General features: G+C 46.7%; 1 protein-coding gene across 4 annotated transcripts in view; it reads left to right on the top strand.

The window, feature by feature from the left end:
- The window catches only part of LOC105463719 (mitochondrial ribosomal protein S17), a 36,570-nt gene extending 24,876 nt beyond the window's left edge, over window positions 1-11,694 (top strand). The window contains exons 1-3 of one of the 4 annotated variants that reach the window (XM_011710940.2): window positions 5,969-6,117; window positions 7,078-7,218; window positions 10,322-11,694. In XM_011710940.2, coding sequence (XP_011709242.1) covers window positions 7,096-7,218; window positions 10,322-10,591 — 393 coding nt within the window. In that variant the 5' untranslated portion in view covers window positions 5,969-6,117; window positions 7,078-7,095 and the 3' untranslated portion in view covers window positions 10,592-11,694. The other 3 variants (XM_011710941.3, XM_011710943.3, XM_024787309.2) reach the window with 3 other exon arrangements.
- The last annotated feature ends 8,841 nt before the right edge of the window (window positions 11,695-20,535 follow it).

Genomic DNA, 20,535 nt, shown 5'->3' with positions numbered 1-20,535 from the left:
TGTGTAACTGTGAGTCAATTAAACCTCTTTCCTTTATAAATTACCCAATCTTGGGTATTTCTTTATAGCAGTGTGAAAACAGACTAATAGAAATACTCATTAGAATTTGTATTTTGAGGCCGGGCGCGGTGGCTCAAGCCTGTAATCCCAGCACTTTGGGAGGCCGAGACGGGCGGATCATGAGGTCAGGAGATCGAGACCATCCTGGCTAACACGGTGAAACCCCGTCTCTACTAAAAATACAAGAAAATTAGCCGGGCGAGGTGGCGGGCGCCTGTAGTCCCAGCTACTCGGGAGGCTGAGGCAGGAGAATGGCGTGAACCCGGGGAAGCGGAGCTTGCAGTGAGCCGAGATCGCGCCACTGCACTCCAGCCTGGGACACAGAGCAAGACTCCGCGTCAAAAAAAAAAAAAAAAAAAAGAATTTGTATTTTGATTAATGTTTGATGTATTTTTTTTTTAGACAAGAGTCTCACTCTGTCGCCCAGGCTGGAATGCAGTGGCGCAATCTCAGCTCACTGCAGGCTCTACCTACCCTCCCAGGTTCACGGTATTCTTGTGCCTCAGCCTCCCAAGTAGCTGTTACTACAGGCGCCCACCACCACGTCCGCCTAATTTTTTGTGTTTTTAGTAGAGACGGGGATGTTAGCCAGGATGGTCTCGATCTCCTGACCTCGTGATCCACCTGTCTTAGCGTCCCAAAGTGCTGGGATTACAGGCATGAGCCACCGCACCTGGCCTTTTTTGTTCTTTTTTTTTTTTTAGAGACAGAGTCTCATGCCCAGGCTGGTCTTGAACTCCTAGGCTCAAGTGATCCTCCTGCCTCAGCCTCCCAAAGTGCTGGGATTACACGCATGAGGTATGACACCTAACCCCGTGTATTTAAGAAACCAATTGACATTCTTTTTTTTTTTTTTTTTTTTTTTTTTTTTTGAGACGGAGTCTAGCTCTGTTGCCCAGGCTGGAGTGCAGTGGCCGGATCTCAGCTCACTGCAAGCCCCGCCTCCCGGGTTCACGCCATTCTCCTGCCTCAGCCTCCCGAGTAGCTGGGAGTACAGGCGCCCGCCACCTCGCCCGGCTAATTTTTTTTGTATTTTAGTAGAGATGGGGTTTCACCGTGTTAGCCAGGATGGTCTCGATCTCCTGAACTCGTGATCCGCCCGTCTCGGCCTCCCAAAGTGCTGGGATTACAGGCTTGAGCCACCGCGCCCGGCCCCAATTGACATTCTTTAAACAGTCAGCATTCCTCTACTTATTTGGACATTTGCAACTAATAAATAAAAAATTAAGAATTTATAAAATTAGATATGCCCACTCTTTTAAACATTAACTTCAGATTTAAACAGATCTTAATGTTTCATTATATCCAAACCTAAACTGTCAGATTCTATTAAATGCTTTAAACACTTTAAGAAACAGAAAAGATATAACCAGAATGTCACAATCATTATACCAAAACCAGTTATAAAAATGTTAACTGTGTAGATTTCTTTTTTTTTTCTTATCTTTATTTGAACACTTTACGAGGGTTCCAATTTTCCACATATTTCTAGGTTTATGTTATTCTTTTTTTTTTTTTTTTTTTTTTTTTTTTACAGAGTCTTGCTCTGTCGCCCAAGCTGGAGTACAATGGTGTGATCTCGGCTCACTGCAATCTCCACCTCCTGGGTTCAAGCAATTCTCCTGCCTCAGCCTCCCAAGGAGCTGGGATTACAGGTGCCCACCACCACGCCCAGCTAATTTTGTGTATTTTTAGTAGAGATGGGATCTCACCATGTTGGCCAGGCTGGTCTCGAACTCCTGACCTCAGGTGATCCACCTGCCTCGGCCTCCCAAAGTGCTGGGATTATAGGCATGAGCCACTGCATCCGACCTTTTTGTTTGTTTGTTTGTTTTTGAGACAGAGTCTTGCTCTGTTGCCCAGGCTGGAGTGCAGTGGCATGATCTCGACTCACTGCAACCTCTGCCTCCTAGGTTCAAGCAATTCTCCTGCCTCAGCCTCCCTAGTAGCTGGGATTACAGGCATGCATCACCAAGCCCGGCTAATTTTTTTTTTTTTTTTTTAGTAGAGATGGAGTTTCACCATATTGGCCAGGCTCGTCTCCAACTCCCGACCTTGTGATCCGCCTGCCAATCTTACCAGACCCAAAATAATTATACTCTCTCAAACTAAATTGTAGCATATGCATTAGCAATGCCTCATCCTTGGTCACGTCATCGTAAGACCTTGCATGGATGAAATAACTCTTCTTTGGTCTCCTTTTGTAACAAAATGTCACTTGTAATGTGTGGGACATTTTAAGACCTTTTGTATAAACTTTAAATTTTTGAGACTTGAACTTTCCCAAAAGCATCTAGCCATTGTCCAGTCATTTTTATAACAGGACATAATGATCTTTTTAGCTAGCATTATTCCAAAGCCTTTATATTCCTTATTTGTATAATTAAAAGGCCATCCAACTCCTTCTTCGTGAAGAATGCAGTTTTTGTAGTCAGCTTTTCATTGTAAAACATTTGGCTGCTTAATCATTTTGAAACACTGTTGAATCCTGCTTCTCCTTGGTTATTACTGTATGTAATCATTAGAGCTGATTAACTGTTAGATCATCTTTCTACTTTATTGAAGTAACTATTTTAACCGTTAGAACATCTTTCTACTTTGTTGAAGTAACTTTTTCCAAGATTACTGGACTTGCCTAGCACCCCTGTGTTTATTATTTCCTGATTAAACAGTTAAACAGGAACAAATCTATATACACATACATATATGTGTGTGTGTACATATGCTCGTACCTAGTAAGAAAAAATAGTTATTTTTTAGGCCAATAATGAATGAGGCTGGGTGCGGTGGCTCACACCTGTAATCCCAGCACTCAGGGCAATCACCTGAGGCCAGGAGTTCAAGACCAGCCTGGCCAACAAGTTGAAACCCCGTCTCTACTAAAAATACAAAAATTAGCCGGGTATGGGAGCACACGCCTGTAATCCCGGCTACTCAGGAGGCTGAGGCAGGAGAATGGCTTGAACCCAGGAGGCAGAGGTTGCAGTGAGCTGAGAGTGTACCATTGCACTCCAGCCTGGGCAACAGAGCAAAAACTCCATCTTAATAATAGGCCAGGTGCAGTGGCTTACGCCTGTAATCCCAACACTTTGGGAGGCGAGGCGGGCGGATCACCTGAGGTCAGGAGTTCCAGACCAGCCTGACCAACATGGAGAAACCTCATCTCTACTAAAAGTACGAAATTAGCCAGGCAAGGTGGCCCATGCCTGTAATCCCAGCCACTCGGGAGGCTGAGGCAGGAGAATCCCTTGAACCCAGGAGGCAGAGGTTGCAGTGAACCAAGATCGCGCCATTGCACTCCAGCCTGGGCAACAAGAGCAAAACTCCGTCTCAAAAAATAATAATAATAATAATAATAATAGGCCAGGTACGGTGGCTCTCACCTGTAATCCCAACACTTTGGGAGGCCGAGGCAGGCAGATCACCTGAGGTCAGGAGTTCGATATCAGCCTGGTCAACGTGGTAAAACTCCATCTCTACTAAAAATACAAAAATCAGCTGGATGTAGTGGCAGGCACCTGTAACTCCAGCCACTCGGGAGGCTGAGACAGGACAATTGCTTGAACCCATAAGGTGGAGGTTGAGGTGAGCTGGGATCGCACCACTGCAGTCCAGCCTGGGTGACAGCCTGAGACTCAAAAAAACAAAACACACAATAATAATAATAATATCTGCCAATGAGTACCAAAATGTTTCTAGGTAGATCTCAACCTCCCAGTATGCTAATAAAGATGGATATTTCTTAGGTCCGTGTGTGGTACTTTTATATTCAGGATCAGATAATTAGGTGAACACCTACATTACATAATTCTAACATTTCAGCTAGGGAGAAATGTGAAAACAAAACTTTTTTTTTTTTTTTTTTTGAGACAAGTCTCGCTCTGTGGCCCAAGCTAGAGTGCAGTGGCACGATCTCGGCTCACTGCAAGCTCCGCCTCCTGGGTTCACGCCATTCTCCTGCCTCAGCCTCCCGAGTAGCTGGGACTACAGGCGCCCGCCACCACGCCCAGTTAATTTTTTTGTATTTTTAGTAGAGACAGGGTTTCACCGTGTTAGCCAGGATGCTCTCAATCTCCTGACCTTGTGATCCATCCACCTCAGCCTCCCAAAATGTTGGGATTACAGGCGTGAGCTACTGCACCTGGCCCAACATTTTTTTATTTTTTGAGACAGAGTCTCACTGTGTCACCCAGGCTGGAGTGCAGTGGCATGAGCATGGTGCTCACTGCAGCCTCAATCTTCTGGGCTCAAGCGATCCTCCTACCTCTCCTGAGTAGCTGAAACTACAGGCATGTGCCACCACCAACCCTGGATAATTTTTTTTTTCTTTTTTGTGGTTAAAATGGAGTCTCACTCTGTCGCCCAGGCTGGAGGGCAGTGGTGCGATCTCGGCTCACTACAACCTCTGCCTCCTGGTTCAAGAGATTCTCCTGCCTCAGTCTCCCGAGTAGCTGGGACTACAGGCGCACACCACCATGCCCGGCTAATTTTTGCATTTTTTTTAGTAGAGACAGGGTCTCACCATGTTAGCCAGGCTGGTCTCAAACTCCTGTCCTCAGGTGATCCACCCACCTCAGCCTCCCAAAGTGCTGGGATCACAGGCCTGAGCCACTGCCCCCAGCGTAATTTTTACATTTTTGTATATATTTCACCATGTTGCCCAGATTGGTATGGAACTCCTGAGCTCAAGCAATCCACTCACCTCAGCCTCCCAAAGTAAAGCTAAACATTTTAATACAAAAGGGAACAAAATTTTTCATTCAAAGACATCATCCATAGAAAATAAAATAAACAGCCGGGCACAGTGGCTCCTGCCTGTAATCCCAGCACTTCGGGAGTCCGAAGTGGGATGGACTGCTTGAGGCCAGGAGTTCGAGACCAGCCTGGCCAACATGGGAAAACCCATTTCTACTAAAAATGCAAAAATTAGCTGGGCATGGTGACCCACACCTGTAATCCCAGCTACTCAAAAAAAAAAATAATAATAATAATAATATAAAATAAAATTTTAAAAAAGATTTCCAGAATGAAATAATTACAGAATACAATAGAGAAGAGAGGAGAGACAATAAATTAAAGGATGGAAAGGAGAAAGGAGGCAGGAAAGGAAGGTAAGATAGAAATTTATCTGCACTGGCTAGGCAGGGTGGCTCACACCTGTAATCCCAGCACTTTGGAAGGCCAAGACAGGCAGATCACTTGAAATCGAGAGTTCAGACCATCCTGGAGAACACAGCGAGACCCTATCTACCAAAAATGCAAATACTGGCCAGACATGGTGGCGCGCCTGTGGTGCCAGATACTCGGGAGGCTGAGGTAGAAGGATCGCTTGAGTCCAGGAGGTCAAGTTGCAGTAAGCCACGATCACATCGCCATTGCACTCCAGCCCGAGCAACCGGGCAAGACACAACAACAACGAAAAAAAAAAAAAATGAGGCCAGGCGTGGTGGCTCAGCCTGTAATCCCAGCACTTTGCGGGGGCGAGTCGGGCGGATCACCTGAGCTCAGGAGTTCGAGACCAGCCTGGCCAACACGGCGGAACGCCGTCCCCACTAAAAATACAAAAATTAGCTGCGCGTGGTGGCGCGTGCCTGTAATCTGTAATCCCAGCTACTTGGGAGGCTGAGGCATGCGAATCGCTTGAACCCGGGAAGCGGAGGTTGCAGTGAGCAGAGATGGCCCCACTGCACACCCGCCTGGGCGACAAAGTGAGACTCCGTCTCAAAAATAAAAAAAAAGAAAGAGAAAAAGAAAAGAAAACAAAAGAAAAAGAAAACAAAAGAATGAAAAAGAAAAGTCCGAAACCTCCTGCTCCACCGTCCGCTGGATGGGCGCGTTAGAATAGGAGAGGTCAGCTATCCCCCCACAGCTACCGCCCCGGGTCCCTTTAAGGGAGAGTTCCGGAGGGGCGGGTCCTGCCGTTAACTCCGTCCGCGGCTAAGGAGTCGCACGGCCTATGAGAGGGGCGGTGTGGGGCGGAGCCAATGCGTACGGCGTGACGCCATCCCGCTGCGACCGGCGCTATCTGGGGCAGGTGGCTGCATAGTAGTGGGTGAGGTGAGCTGGGGCTCCGGGGTGTTGCTGCTGGGGGAGGAGTTGCTGGGGACCCGAGGCACCCTCGCGTGAGAGCCCTGAGAGGGAATGGCGTCGTCTGACCTCCGGGTTGTCCGGGGCGAAGGGACGAGTCACCCCAACCTTTCCGAAGCCCGGTGGCATGGACTCATTATGGACTGATCCCAAAAGCAGCCCAAGTCATCCGTCGCTGGGGCGGGGAGAGGGACACCGCGGCGGCTCCTCCGAGTGCTACCCGGGCAGTGAGCCTGTCGGAAGAGGAGGCCCAGCGGGGTGGAGAGAGATAAGGGACCACTAACGGCCAGCGTTTATCCGTGGTATTGAGCGTTCTGTGGGTCAAATTCTCAAAGCACTCCTGCGAAATAGGCCCGCCCATTTTGCAAAAGGGGAACGTGAGGCTTCGCGAAGTTACCGCTTTGTAAGCGCTATAAAGACGAGAGGTTGGGTAGTGGGGAACGTGTAAGCATCTCTAAAATGGTGATTCAAGCCGGGCGCGGTGGCTCACGCCTCTTAATCCCAGCACTTTGGGAGGCTGAGGCGGGCGGATCACCTGAGGTCAGGAGTTCGAGACCAGTCTGGCCAACATGGCGAGACCCGGTCTTTACTAAAAATACAAAAATTAGCAGGGCGTGGTGGCGCAGGCCTGTAGTCCCGGCTACTCGGGAGACTGAGGGAGGAGAATCCCTTGAACCCGGAAGGCGGAGGTTGCAGTGAGCCGAGATCGGGCTGCTTCACTCCATCCTGGGCGAAAGAACTAAACTCTATTTCAATAAAAATAATAAAATGGAGATTCAAGAACGCTAAGAAAACTGTTTCTGGGTGGAGGGGGGGAACAAAAAAGAAAAAGAAAAAAACTGTTTCTGGACTAACTTGGACAGTTCTTGTGACAAAATTCATTTGGCATCATAACCACCAGAATATGAGACTTTGGAATTTGCTTTTCAGGTGATCAAAGCCACAGTAATGTCTGTAGTTCGTTCATCCGTCCATGCCAAATGGATTGTGGGGAAGGTAATTGGGACAAAAATGCAGAAGACTGCTAAAGTGAGAGTGACCAGGCTTGTTCTGGATCCCTATTTATTAAAGGTGAGAAACATTCTTGTTTCCGGGTGGCTTTGGTAAATCACCAACATGTCCTTGGTCCTGAGCAAAAAAACATTTCTCTCTCACTAAAGATGTCTTGTCTCTCATCTGCTTTGAGCTAGGCATTCTGCTGGTCTGTGGATATAACATGGTTCACACATTCCAAGAAAACAGAGTTAATGTCAGTCCACTCTAACTGTTGTAGTCATTCTGTATGCAAAGTACTGGCCGGATGAGGTGACTCACACCTGTAATCCCAGCACTTTGGGAGGCTGAGGCAGGTAGATCACCTGGGATCACGAGTTCGAGACCAGCCTGGCCAACATGGTGAAACCCCATCTCTACTAAAAATACAAAAATTAGCTGGGCATGGTGGAGCACACCTGTAATCCCAGCTACTCTGGAGGCTTAGGCAGGAGAATCGCTTGAACCCAGGAGGCGGAGGTTGCAGTGAGCCATGATTGTAGCATTGCACTCCATCCTGGACAAGAGCGAAACTCCGCCTTAAAAAAAAAAAAAAACAGTACTGTGGGAGCAGAGAACAGAGCATCTCATTCTCCTATGAGTGCTGTAGGAAAGCAACCTTGATTAAGGGACATTTTAGCTGAATCTCAAAAAGGATTTTATCCAGCTGGGCAGTGACTCACACTTGTAATCCCAGCACTTTGGGAGGCTAAGGCAGGCAGATCACCTGAGGTGAGGAGTTCGAGACCAGCCTGGCAGCCTGTCCAACATGGCAAAACCCTGTCTCTACTAAAAATATAAAAAATAGCCTGACGTGGTGCCAGGTGCCTGTAATCCCAGCTACTCAGGAGGCCAAGGCAGGAGAATCACTTGAACTTGGGAGGCAGAGGTTGCAGTGTGCTGAGATCACGCTATTGCACTCCAGCCTGGGTGACAAGAGTGAAACTCCATCTCAAAAAAAAAAAAAAAAAGATTTCATCCAAAGGACTCGGTGGGGGGAAGTCATTTCAGCTATGATGAGTGGTTTGTGGAAGTTCATTTAGCCATGATAGGGCATGACATTCTACAGGAACATAGTGGTTTGACAACATTGAGCCTAGAGCTTGGCATTTAGTAGGCATTCTTAAATGAATGACAAGGACAGTTGGGCTAGAATATGAAGGGTCTTTTGTGTTTTAGATTTCATCCTTATTTTTTTCTTGAGACGGGGTCTTGCTCTGTCACCCAGGCTGGAGTTCAGTGGTACCATCTCAGCTCACTGCAACTTCCTGGTTCAACCAATTCTTATGCATCAGCTTCCTGAGTAGCTAGATTTCATCCTTTAAACCAGCAGTCCTCAACCTTTTTGGCACCAGGGACCAGTTTCATGGAAGACAGTTTTTCCACAGAGGCAGGGTGGGGGGAGGATGAAACTGTTCCACCTCAGATCATCAGGAGTTAGTTAGATTCTCATAAGGAGCGCACAACCTAGACCCCTCCCATGCACAGTTCACAATAGGGTTTGTGCTCCTATGGGAATGTAATGCCGCTGCTGATCTGACAGGAGGCGGCGCGCAGGTGGTAATACTCATGGTGGCTCAACGCCGCTCACCTCCTGCTGTGCGGCCCTGTTCCTCACAGGCCACTGAATGGTATCAGTCTGCTGTCCTGAGGGTTGGGGATCCCTGCTTGAACCCAAAGAAAGACAGGCTTGGAAACACGGGTAGGGATGAAGACTGGAGGAAAGGGAATGGGCAGAGAGGCTGCTGCAAAAGTCTAGGATGGAAATAAGGACCTGAACTAAAGTTGATGTAGTGGGGATGGAGTGGAAAAAATATTTCAGGAAGAAAGGACAGAGTCATTGATTTGTTTGCTGTGCCAGGGGGCGAATAGGTGCCGAGGATGGTTTCACATCCAAAGTTCGGCACACAGGTGGGTAGAAATGCTGTTCATTATCAAGGATTAGAAACACAGGAGTAAGCTGAAGAATTACTGCATGATCCTTGACCTTTGGGAGACCTTAGTTTGAATACTGACTCTTGTTTACCAGCTACACACATTGCTTAACCTCCCTGAACTTGTTTTCCTCGTATGTAAAATGGGAATACCTGCTGCAGCAGGGTCGTTATAAAGAATAGGTGATTCTAGCCCGGGCGCAGTGGCTCACGCCTGTAATCCTAGCACTTCGGGAGGCTGAGGCAGGTGGATCACCTGAGGTCAGGAGTTAGGGACCAGCCTGGCCAACATGGTGAAACCCCATCTCTACTAAAAAAAAAAATAATTAGCTGGGCATGGTGGCAGGCACCTGTAATTCTAGCTACGTGGGAGGCTGAGGCAGGAGAATCTCATGAACCTGGGAGGCGGAGGTTGCAGTGAGCCGAGATCGTGCCGTTGCACTCCAGCCTGGGCAACAGGAGCAAAACTCTGTCAATGAATCAGTCAATCAGTATAATAGGTGATTCTAGTTACCATTTGTAGTTTATTTGCAGTACTTTGAGCTAAGCATAGAGCTAAGTGCTTGATGTATATTGTAACGCTGAATTGTCTTGATAACTTTAGAGGTGCAGGTATTAGAGCCTCATTTTATCGTGGAAAACGCTGAGCTTGGAGTGGTTAAGTGACTCACAGCTAGTGGTGAGGGTAGCATGCTTATAGGCTAGAGGGAAGGCTCCAGGGAAGGAGGAATATAAACAATATAGGAAGAGATGGTAACTGATAGAGCAAGGGTACTGAAGGGAATGACCTGGAGTGCTTAGTGAGAAGATCAACTCTGGAAATGTCATCCTGTTTTCCAAAAATTAAGCAGCTAATTTTGTGGGGTTTGTTTTTGACACAGGATAACTGTCACCCAGGCTGGAGTACAGTGGCATGATTCTAGCTCACTGCATCCTCAAACTCCTGGGCTCAAGCAGTCCTCCTGTCAGCCTCCTAGGAGGCCGGTGCTAGAGGCATGTCACCATGCCTGGCAGTTTTTTTTTTTTTTTTAAGTAGAGAACGGGTGTCACTGTATCAGGCTCTAATTTTTGTACTAGAAGACTCCTTAAGTATCTTATCTTTTCCTAAGTCCTGGCTTGTTTTCCATGCGTTACTTTTTCATATTACATATTGCATTACCAGGTCACAGATGGGAACTACTGATTTGTTTCTCTCCCTCTCTCAACAGTATTTTAATAAGCGGAAAACCTACTTTGCTCACGATGCCCTTCAGCAGTGCACAGTTGGGGATATTGTGCTTCTCAGAGCTTTACCTGTTCCACGAGCAAAGCATGTGAAACATGAACTGGCCGAGATCGTTTTCAAAGTTGGAAAAGTCATAGATCCAGTGACAGGAAAGCCCTGTGCAGGAACTACCTACCTGGAGAGTCCGTTGAGTTCGGAAACCACCCAGCTAAGCAAAAATCTGGAAGAACTCAATATCTCTTCAGCACAGTGAAGGGGGAGTGGAAGAAGGAGCTAAAGGGGAAAATTGACATGTTTATGTTATGGAAAAAGAAATTTTTCTAAGTTTCATCACAAACTGTGTCCAATTTCTCTGTGGTGTTCGTGAAATAGCTAAAAGCAAATGAAGTAAAGGGCATATTATGGTTTTTCATAAAAGTTTATGGTTATGTTTCACATTTTCATTTCAGTGAACATACTTCCACGTTACACTAAGTGTGCCTAGCAGTCTATTGCATTTTGTGAGCTCACTGTTTCAGAAGGTTTTTGTTTTTTGAGACAGGGTCTCGCTTTGTTGCCCGGTCTGGAGTACAGTGGTATAATCTTGGCTCACTGCAGCCTTGACCTCCCTGGCTCCAGCATCTTTCTACCCCAGCCTTCTGAGTAGCTGGGAACACAGGAGCATGCCATTACACCTGGCTGATTTTTTGTAAATTTTGTAGAGACAAGGTCTCCCTGTGTTGCCCAGGCTGGTCTCGGAGCCCTGGGAGCGATCTGCCCATCTTGGCCTACAAAAGTGCTGGGATTACAGGCCTGAGCCAGTGTGCCCAGCCGGTTTCCTTATTTTCATTCAAAGGAATTTTGAATTTATCTTAGAACCTTTATTTTGAAGGAAGAAAGTTTGTTTGTTTGTTTGTTTGTTTGAGATGGAGTTTCGCTGTTGTTGCCCAGGCTGGAGTGCAATGGCATGATCTTGGCCCACCACAATCTCCGCCTCCCAGGTCCAAGTAATTCTGGGATTACAGGCATATGCCACCATGCCTGGCTAATTTTGTATTTTTGGTAGAGACGGGGTTTCTCCATGTTGGTCAGGCGGGTCTTGAATTCCCAACCTCAGGTGATCCACCTGCCTTGGGCCTCAAAGTGCTGGGACTACAGGCATGAGCCACTGCACCCGGCCAGAAGAAAGCCTCTTAATATAAACAGATAAGACCACATTAAGTGAATATTGTTGATCCTATGTAGGCAAAATAAATATTTTATTTTTCTGATTTCACCAGTTCCAAAGAGAAATAACATGCTTATGGTCAGAATTCTTTCAATCAAGCTGTGTTAGTAAGAATGTTGATGTGTGGAAAATAAAATTTTATAATTCTGTGTCACTTTTCTTATATCCTAGGCTACATTAAATAGGTATAAATTCCTAAAATCTGACACATTAAGTTGTAGGACTTCTCCCACATGCATTTGAGATGAAGAGTGAGTTTTGTTGCTATTCATTAATACACCACGATAACTTACATTTTGACTTAAGGAAGCATTGAGCAGTGTATTTCTTTTTTTCTTTTTCTTTTTCTTTTTTTTTTTTTTTTTTTGAGGTGGAGTCTCTGTTGCCCAGGCTGGAGTGCAGTGGCACAATCTTGGCTCACTGCAACCTCCGCCTCCTGGGTTCAAGCAATTCTGCCTCAGCCTTCTCAAGTAGCTGGGACTACAGGAGTACACTGCCACACCCAGCTAATTTTTTTTTGTATTTTTAGTAGAAACGAGGTTTCACCATGTTGGCCAGGCTGGTCTCGAACTCTTGACCTCAGGTGATCTGCCCAACTCAGCCTCCCAAAGTGCTGGGATTACAGGCATGAGCCGCTGCAACCGGCCAAAAGGGGGATATTTAAATCTTAGCTGATACACGTTTGTTTTGAGATGGAGTCTTCGCTCTGTTGCCCAGGCTAGAGCACAATGGCATGATCTCAGCTCACTGCAACCTCTGCGTCCCAGGTTCAAGCGCTTCTCCTGCCTTTGCCTCCTGGGTTCAAGCGCTTCTCCTGCCTCAGCCTCCCAAGTAGCTGGGATTACAGCCACCTGCCACCATGCCCAGCTCATTTTGTATTTTTAGTAGAGATGGGGTTTCAGCATGTTGGACAGGCTGGTCTTAAACTCCTGACCTCAAGTGATCCGTCTGCCTCAACCTGCCAAAGTGCTGGGATTACAGGCGTGATAAACTCCTGACCTCAGGTGATCGTCCGCCTCAGCCTGCCAAAGTGCTGGGATTACAGGCGTGAGCCACCGTGCCCAGTCTTGATACATGTATTGTGTCAGCACAGGGTTTCCAGGATGATCACAGGCCTTGCCCGCCTCAGGGATCAATCTAGCTGGGGAAGTATGCACAGGTGCCTCCATGGCAAACAGGATATGGGTGAGGGTGAATTGAAGGTCACTTCCCAGGAGAGATGAGTTGGTGCTAGAAGTAAGCGTTGAAGCAAGAGTCTGCAGGACAGAGATGACGGGGTGGAAAGGACATTTGAGGCAGAGGAAAGGGAATGTAAAATCCACAAAGTGAATGAAAGTATAACCAGGGCTTCTGGAAGCAGATAATTGCTACGACATTTTCAGCAGTGGTGGAACTCAGAAATAGGTGAAAGTAACTAAGTAATAGTGGTTGAACGTTTTAAAGAGTGATAAAATTGCATTTGCATTTTAATAAAAGTGCATGATTGTAGAGAACGGACTGGAAGGGGACATGTTAGAGATGGGGAGACTGCAGTTCAAAGACTGGTCCTAAGACCCAAACTGAGTTGTGCAGGGAAGGACTGAATAACAGCAGTGAGGGATTGAATAACAGGTTCCAAGGTAGAACTGGTGCCAGGGTAGGTGAGTGAAAAAGGGAAGCATCTTAGACTGTCCAGATCTCCAGCAGGTGGGGCTGTGGGACTGCTTAGCCTGGAAGGGTACAGGAAAGTATCAGGTATCTCCCACACAAAAAAAAATGAGTTCGGCTGGGTGCTGCGGCTCATGCCTGTAGTCCCAGCACTTGGGGAGGCCGAGGCGAGCAGGTCATAAGGTCAGGAGTTCGAGACCAGCCTGATCAACATGGTGAAATCCCATCTCGACTAAAAATACAAAAATTAGCTAGGCATGGTGGTGGGCGCCTGTAATCCCAGCTACTCTGGAGGCTGAGGCAGGAGAATCACTTGAACCTGGGAGGTGGAGGTTGCAGTGAGCATTGCACTCCAGCCTGGTCAAAAAAAAAAAAAAAAAAGGCCAGGTGTGGTGGCTCACGCCTGTAATCTCAGCACTTTGGGAGGCCGAGGTGGACGGATCATGAGGTCAGGAGATCAAGACCATCCTGGCTAACACGGTGAAACCCCGTCTCTATTAAAAATACAAAAAAAAAAAAAAATTAACCTGGTGTGGTGGCGAGCACCTGTAGTCCCAGCTACTCAGGAGGCTGAGGCAGAAGAATGGCATGAACCTGGGAGGCAGAGCTTGAAGTGAGCTGAGATCGCACCACTGCACTCCAACCTGGGTGACAGAGCGAGACTCCGTCTCAAAAAAAAAAAAAAAGAGAATGAGTTCATGTCCTTTGCAGGGACATGGATAAAGCTGGCCATCATTCTCAGCAACATTTTCAGCATATTAACACAGGAACAGAAAACCAAACACCACATGTTCTCACTTATAAGTGGGAGTTGAACAATGAGAACACATGGACACAGGGAGGAGAACTTCATACACGTGGACACAGGGAGGGGAACATCATATGTAACATAAGATTTGCAAGAAATCAAAAAGCATTTAAATATCCACACGGAAGTGAGGCAAGACTGATATTGTAGAAAAGTCAAATCAGTCGGGTGCGGTGGCTCACGCCTGTAATCCCAGCACTTTGGGAGGCCAAGGTGGGCAGATAATGAGGTCAGGAGTTCGAGAGCAGCCTGGCCAAAATGGTGAAACCCCGTCTCTACTAAAAATACAAAAATTAGCCGGGTATGGGGGCACACGCCTGTAATCACAGCTACTCAGGAGACTGAGGCAGGAGAATAGCTTGAACCTGGGAGGCAGAGATTGCAGTGAGCCAAGATCACCCCACTGCACTCCAGCCTGGGCAACAGAGCGAGACTCTGTCTCAAAAGAAAAAAAAAAAAAAAGAAAAAAAAGAAAGGCAAATCAGTGATAGTAAGAATACACTTGAGAAGTTCTCTAAGAATGTAGAGGAAAAGGATAAAGGAATGGAAGTAATGAGACTGATAGTTCTGTGAGACTCAATTTTATTTTTATTTTTATTTATTTTTATTTATTTTTTGAGACGAGTTCTCGCTCTGTCGCCCAGGCAGGAGTGCAGTGGTGGATCTCAGCTCACTGCAAGCTCTGCTTCCCGGGTTCACGCCATTCTCCTGCCTCAGCCTCCCGTGTAGCTGGGACTACAGGCACCCGCCACCTCACCCAGCTAGTTTTTTGGGGTTTTTTTGTATTTTTTAGTAGAGACGGGGTTTCACGTTGTTAGCCAGGATGGTCTCGATTTCCTGACCTCATGATCCACTCGTCTCGGCCTCCCAAAGTGCTGGGATTACAGGCTTGAGCCACTGCGCCCGGCCGAGACTCAATTTTAAAACTCCAATATAAATAAAATAAAATTTTCAGATTAGAGTAGAACAAAAACAACAAACTAATGAAAAAAAATAGAAAACATTTTTTCTTTAGAAAAATCATGTTCTATAAAAAGAGATCCTCACAAAGACGTATCCTGGCAAAATATGTATTGAAATGCTGGAAAACTTTAAAACATTCCAGGATCTGAGAAAAGTACTTAGAACTGAAGGAAAATCAGACTGACCCTGTCTTTTCCTCTGTGATAGAAAGTTCAAAAAAACACCAGAATACCATCTACACAGTTGAGGGTAAGGGTTAGAAACCCAAGGAATAACCAGAGATTTTGAAAAAACACTTGTGTAGTCTGACATCTGTGAAAATAACATGCTTGGCTGTTTTTGCTTTGAGAGTACATATCACTAATAAGCAGCTTAAGAAAAAGATCACCTTAGTTCAACCATTGTGGAAGACAGTGTGGCGATTCCTCAAGAATCTAGAACAAGAAATACCATTTGACCCAGCAATCCCATTACTGGGTATATACCGAAAGGATTATAAATCATTCTACTATAAAGACATATGCACACATATGTTTATTGCAGCACTACTTACAATAGCAAAGACTTGGAACCAACCCAAATGCCCATCAGTGATAGACAGGATAAAGAAAATGTGGCACATATACACTATGGAATACTATGCAGCCATAAAAAAGAATGAGTTCATGTACTTTGCAGGGACGTGGATGAAGCTGGAAGCCATCATTCTCAGCAAACTAACACAGGAACAGAAAACCAACACCACATGTTCTCACTCATAAGTGGGAGTTGAACAATGAGAACACATGGACACGGGGAAAGGAACATCACATACCAGGGCCTGCCGGGGGGCTGGGGGCAAGGGGAGGGAGAGCATTAGGACAAATACCTAATGCGTGTGGGGCTTAAAACCTAGATGACAGGTTGATAGGTGCAGCAAACCACCATGGCACATGTATATCTATGTAACAAACCTGCATATTCTGCACATGTATCCCAGAACTTAAAATGTAGAAAAAATTAAAAATAAAGCATGAGGGATCTCCAAGTTGTGCTCCTAGCATATGGTGACACATGTGTCACCAGCTCTGGGATGGAGTCCAAGCCATCTCTAAAATATTTCAGAAGTTTAAATATTTAAACACTTATAAATAATCATCATTTATAAATATGTTAAAATATAAATGATGTTTAAGTACCAATGCAGAATTAAAGTATAAATATAAAATAAAAAGCATGTGAAAATATAAATAGTACCTAAGTATCATCAAAGGATGAAAATATAAATGATAATGGCCAGGTGTGGTGGCTCATGCCTGTCATTCCAGCACTTTGGGAGGCCAAGGAAGGTGGATCATAAGGTCAGGAGTCGGAGACCAGCCTAACCAACATGGTGAAACCCTGTTTCTACTAAAAATACAAAAGTTAGCCGGGCATGGTGGTACATGCATGTAATCCCAGCTACTCAGGAGACTGAGGCAGGAAAATCGCTTGAACCTGAGAGGCAGAGGTTGCAGTCAGCCGAGATCGCACCACTGCACTCTAGCCTGGGTGACAGAGCGAGACTCCATCTCAAAAAAATAAAAATAAAAATAAAATATAAATGATGTATAAGCACCATTGAAGTATTAAAATAGTACCATTGAAGCATTAAAATATAAGTGATACCTAAGTGTCATTGAAGTATTAAAATAGAAATGATACTTAAGTACCATTGAAGTGTTAACATATAAAGGATACTTGTTTATATTTTAACATATACTTTTTCCTGAGAGTCTTTGTATAAAACTTATGCTCCAGGAAGACTTGCTATGTTTATTCTATGGCTTCAAATATCTGAAGCCACACAGCTGTGAAATTGGAGTACCCTCCTTTTCCCCAGTGAAAAGTCCTGAATGAAATGGAACTCCACAGCAAAGTGATAGTGGAGAAAAGCAATGCAGGCTAAGCAGCCTAATACTAAACAAAAAAGCAAGGTCAGCAAAGAAGTGTCTAGCTACACTATATTTCAGAATAAATTTAAAAGCAGGTGTCTCACGAAACAGAGCTGAGAAAATGGGGGCATGTGTGACAGTCACAGGAGCTCATCCACCCTTAAAGAGGCCTGGCCTCATGCTCTGTAGGGCTGGGCCAAGTCCTTGATACCCTGAAGAGAGCTTACTTCTCCCTCTCCTTGGAGTGTGAGAAACACACTCACCCATCCAAACCCAAAGAATGGACTTAGAGGCATGAAGAACAGTGAAAGTGAGACTTTTTTTTTTTTTTTTTGAGACGGAGTTTCGTTCTTGTTGCCCAGGCTGGAATGCAATGGCACGATCTCAGCTCACTGCAACCTCTGCCTCCCGGGTTCAAGCAATTGTCCTGCCTCAGCCTCCCAAGTAGCTGGGACTACAGGCATGCGCTATCACGCCTGGCTAATTTTGTATTTTTAGTAGAGATGGGGTTTCTCCCTGTTGGTCAGGCTGGTCTTGAACTTCCGACCTCAGGTGATCTACCCGCCTCGGCCTCCCAAAGTGCTGGGATTACAGGCGTGAGCCACCGCGCCTGGCCAAGACTTTTTTTTTTTTTTTTTTTTTTTTTGAGACTTAGTCTTGATCTGTCACCGAGGCTGGATGGAGTGCAACAGTGCGATCTCAGCTCACTGCAACCTCCGCCTCCCAGGTACAAGTGATTCTCCTGCCTCAGCCTCCCGAGTAGCTAGGATTAGAGGCATGCGCCACCACGCCCGGCTGATTTTTGTATTTTTAGTAGAGATGGGGTTTCACCATGTTGGCCAGGATGGTCTTGAACTTCTGACCTCAGGTGATGAACCCGCCTCGGCCCGCCAAAATGCTGGGATTATGGGCAAGAGCCGCGGCACCTGGACAAAAGTGAGACTTTTTATTAATGGTCTTGCAAGATTGGATGTGTGATGGGCAGGCACACCCAGTGCAGTTTCAACAAGCAATTTATCCCCTAGAGCACAGGTCCCTCCCCCGGTTCCTCACAGGCTGAGTAATATAGGGTTGCAGTCTTCCTGGACATCACCTAAGTTTCATTATCCCCTTATTAGGTTATATCTTGTCCCCTTCCCTACTTGAAGTTTCCATTTCCCAGTGGCAAAGCTTTCTTTCCTTTTATGGATTAGCCACCCCCGCCACTTTTCTCCCTCCCCTCTGACTTCTGTGAGTTTTATTACTCTTCCCAGATGTCTGTACCGTGCGGCTTGTCACATCCGAAAGGGAGCTGCCCAGACTTGCCCGCCTGTTTTTTGAAAATGGACCACTTAAAAAGTACTTCTTACAGGGTTCTCCACCGTTCTACTAAGCATACACTAGTTGAGGCCAGGAGGTCCTCAGCCACACAGCCTCTGGCCTCCTATCCTTGTGTTCCTTGGCCTCCATCCCACTGGCCTCCAAGGGACAGGTGCCTCTCCCTGCTCTGGGATAAAGCCCTCCTACATCCACAGGGTCCACCTCTGTCCTCCCTGGTGGCTCCTGACCATATTGACATGTTCAAATTCTACCCCAGTCAGAAAACTGCACCCCTTGAACCCTGATACTCCCTTGGCCCCCAAGATTACCAGCTTCAGGGAACCTCCCAGTTCCTACCCACCTTATGACCTCCAAACAACCCAGTCCTGAGGGCACTTTCCTCTCTGCCTCTGCAGCCCCACACGGGCCTGGAAATGGCTCCTTTTGGTGGCCAGAGCCCTTATTCCTCCCGAGTTCTCCCCCACCCCCGGGGTCCAGCTCCCTTCCTCCTGCCCTCGCCTTGGTTGCAGTATTCATGGTTATATTTGTGGCTTTTTTCTTTTTCTTTTTCTTTTTTGAGATGGAGTCTCACTCTGTGGCCCAGGATAGAGTGCAGTGGCGCGATCTCGGCTCACTGCACCCTCCACCTCCCAGGTTCAAGCGATTCTCTCACTTCAGCCTCCTGAGTAGCTGGGATTACAGGCACCCGACATCATGCCTAATTTTTGTATTTTTGTAGAAATGGGATTTCACCATGTTGGCCAGGCTGGTCTCAAACTCCTGACCTCAGGTGATCCGCCTGCCTCCCCCACCCAAGCACCCAAGGTGCTGGGATTACAGACATGAACCACCAGGCCCGACTACATTTATAGCTTTTTTTTTATTTTTTTTTTTTTGTCTTCCTGGAGGATACATTTTTCCCTCTACAGTGTCAGCCACCCAGATCCACACGTTTGCTTAAGTTATTTCCTCAGCCAGGGATGCCCTCCCTTCTTTCCCTGGGACTGATATGTCCTGCCAGCTCCTTGGGGAACTTTTTCCCCATCTATCCTCTAATTCACAGCCACCCCCGGTTACATGCTCTCTTTCCGTGCCTCTTTCACGTCTCATGAACCTGTCCATCTTGATGCTTACAACACACTCGGTCCAATCATCATTGTCATGTCACCACTAGACCCGGACGGCCTTGAGGGTAGGTACCAAGGACTCCCATGGCCAGTGCCCACCGGTGCTGAAATGAATGGGAATGATGCCGTCCCAAGACCTAAAGAGAACCCTCCCAGTCCTTTCTCCTTAATTTTTTTTTGTGTGTATGTGTGTGGTTAAAATTTCTTCCTCACTTTCTTTTAAGGAAGGAGACCACTACTACTCCTGCTGCCCTCCTCCCCCCACCTTGCCTAGTTCACACGACAGGAGGAAAGAGAGAAAGAAACAAAAGTAAGATAAATAGCTAGACAACCTTGGCACCACCACCCAGCCCTAGGAGTTAAAAAAAGTAATACTAACAACATCAACCCCTGACCTAAACTACTTGTGTTATCTGTAAATTCCAGACACTGTATGAAAAAGCCATTGTAAAACTTTTTGTTCTGTTAGCTGATTTATGTAGGCCCCAGTCACGTTTTCCACGCTTGCTCTATTTGTCACGACCCTTTCACATAGACCCTTTAAAGTTGTAAGCCTTTAAAAAGGCCAAGTATTTCTTTTTTGGGGCGCTCCGCGCTTAAGACGTGAGTCTGCCGAGGCTCCCGGACGAATAAAAAACCTCTTCCTTCTCTAATCCGGTGTCTGAGGAGCTTTGTCTGTGGCTCCTCCTGCTACACTTTCTTTTCTTTTCTCTTTCTCCTTCCCTTCCCTTCCTTCCTTTCCTTCCTTCCTTCCCTGTCTTCCTTCTTTCTTTCTCTCCTTTTTTTTTTGTGACAGGATGTCGCTGTGTTGCTCAGGCTGGAGCGTTGTGGGGCTTTTTGAAATGACAACATATTCATATACTACAAAATTTAAAAGATATTGGCGGGGTGGTGTCGGGGGAACTCCACTGCCGCTGCCCCGCCCCAGGACCTGGATTCCCCTAGGCACAGTGTTACTCTTTCCTTGTGGAGTTTTCCCTGATCACTGAAGCTATGCCCTTGTCCCTTCTGCACCCGCGCTTCTGGGCACCGAACTCCTCTCGCTGGAAGTGATCGGCTTGCTCTGACTGCGCTTGGCCTTCGCGCTATCCCGCAGTGGCCGGACCTCGGCGCCGGGACAACCAGCCGACCCCCGCGGCCGGGCGCCCTGCTCCCCCTGGCGGCCGCGCCCCGCACTGCAGTGGCCGCGTCGGGGCCCGGCCGGGGGAGGGGTCGCGCGGTGGCGGCGTCAGC

Source organism: Macaca nemestrina, chromosome 4 (genome assembly GCF_043159975.1).
Source record: "Macaca nemestrina isolate mMacNem1 chromosome 4, mMacNem.hap1, whole genome shotgun sequence".
Classification (NCBI taxonomy): Eukaryota; Metazoa; Chordata; class Mammalia; order Primates; family Cercopithecidae; genus Macaca; species Macaca nemestrina.
This window is presented reverse-complemented; position numbering and strand designations above follow the sequence as displayed.